Source organism: Myotis davidii, unplaced genomic scaffold, assembly GCF_000327345.1.
Source record: "Myotis davidii unplaced genomic scaffold, ASM32734v1 scaffold1509, whole genome shotgun sequence".
Classification (NCBI taxonomy): Eukaryota; Metazoa; Chordata; class Mammalia; order Chiroptera; family Vespertilionidae; genus Myotis; species Myotis davidii.
In genome coordinates this window covers 920,516-920,790 of record NW_006299480.1, presented here as the reverse complement: position 1 = coordinate 920,790, position 275 = coordinate 920,516, and the positions used below count along the sequence as shown (strand labels likewise).

At 55.3% G+C, this 275-nt stretch overlaps 1 protein-coding gene across 1 annotated transcript in view; it reads left to right on the top strand.

Moving 5' to 3' along the window:
- Positions 1-275, top strand: part of ZNF696 (zinc finger protein 696) — a 6,783-nt gene that overhangs the window by 1,796 nt on the left and 4,712 nt on the right. Inside the window, exon 3 of the mRNA XM_015571382.1 lies at positions 74-143. Coding sequence (XP_015426868.1) covers positions 74-143 — 70 coding nt within the window. The remainder of the gene's footprint in view (positions 1-73; positions 144-275) is intronic.

Below are 275 nucleotides of genomic sequence, written 5' to 3'. Positions count from 1 at the left end.
CCCCCCCCCCCCCCAGGAAGTGCCTGCGTGCGGCCTCCCGGGCAGCCGAGTGCACAGTCCTTCCGCAGCCTAGAGAGTTGCCAAAGGGTCTGCATCGCGGGTGAAGGGGCTGAGGCGCTTCGGGCTGGCAGCGGTGACTGCAGTTCCTCTTCCACTGCCAAAGATTCCTTTTTAAAAGCATAGCGCCCACAACATTTCTAGTCACCATTTGATTTAACTGGTCTTCCATATGTATCACCCTACCCCCGATTTATTTGTGCATTCTTCTTTAATCA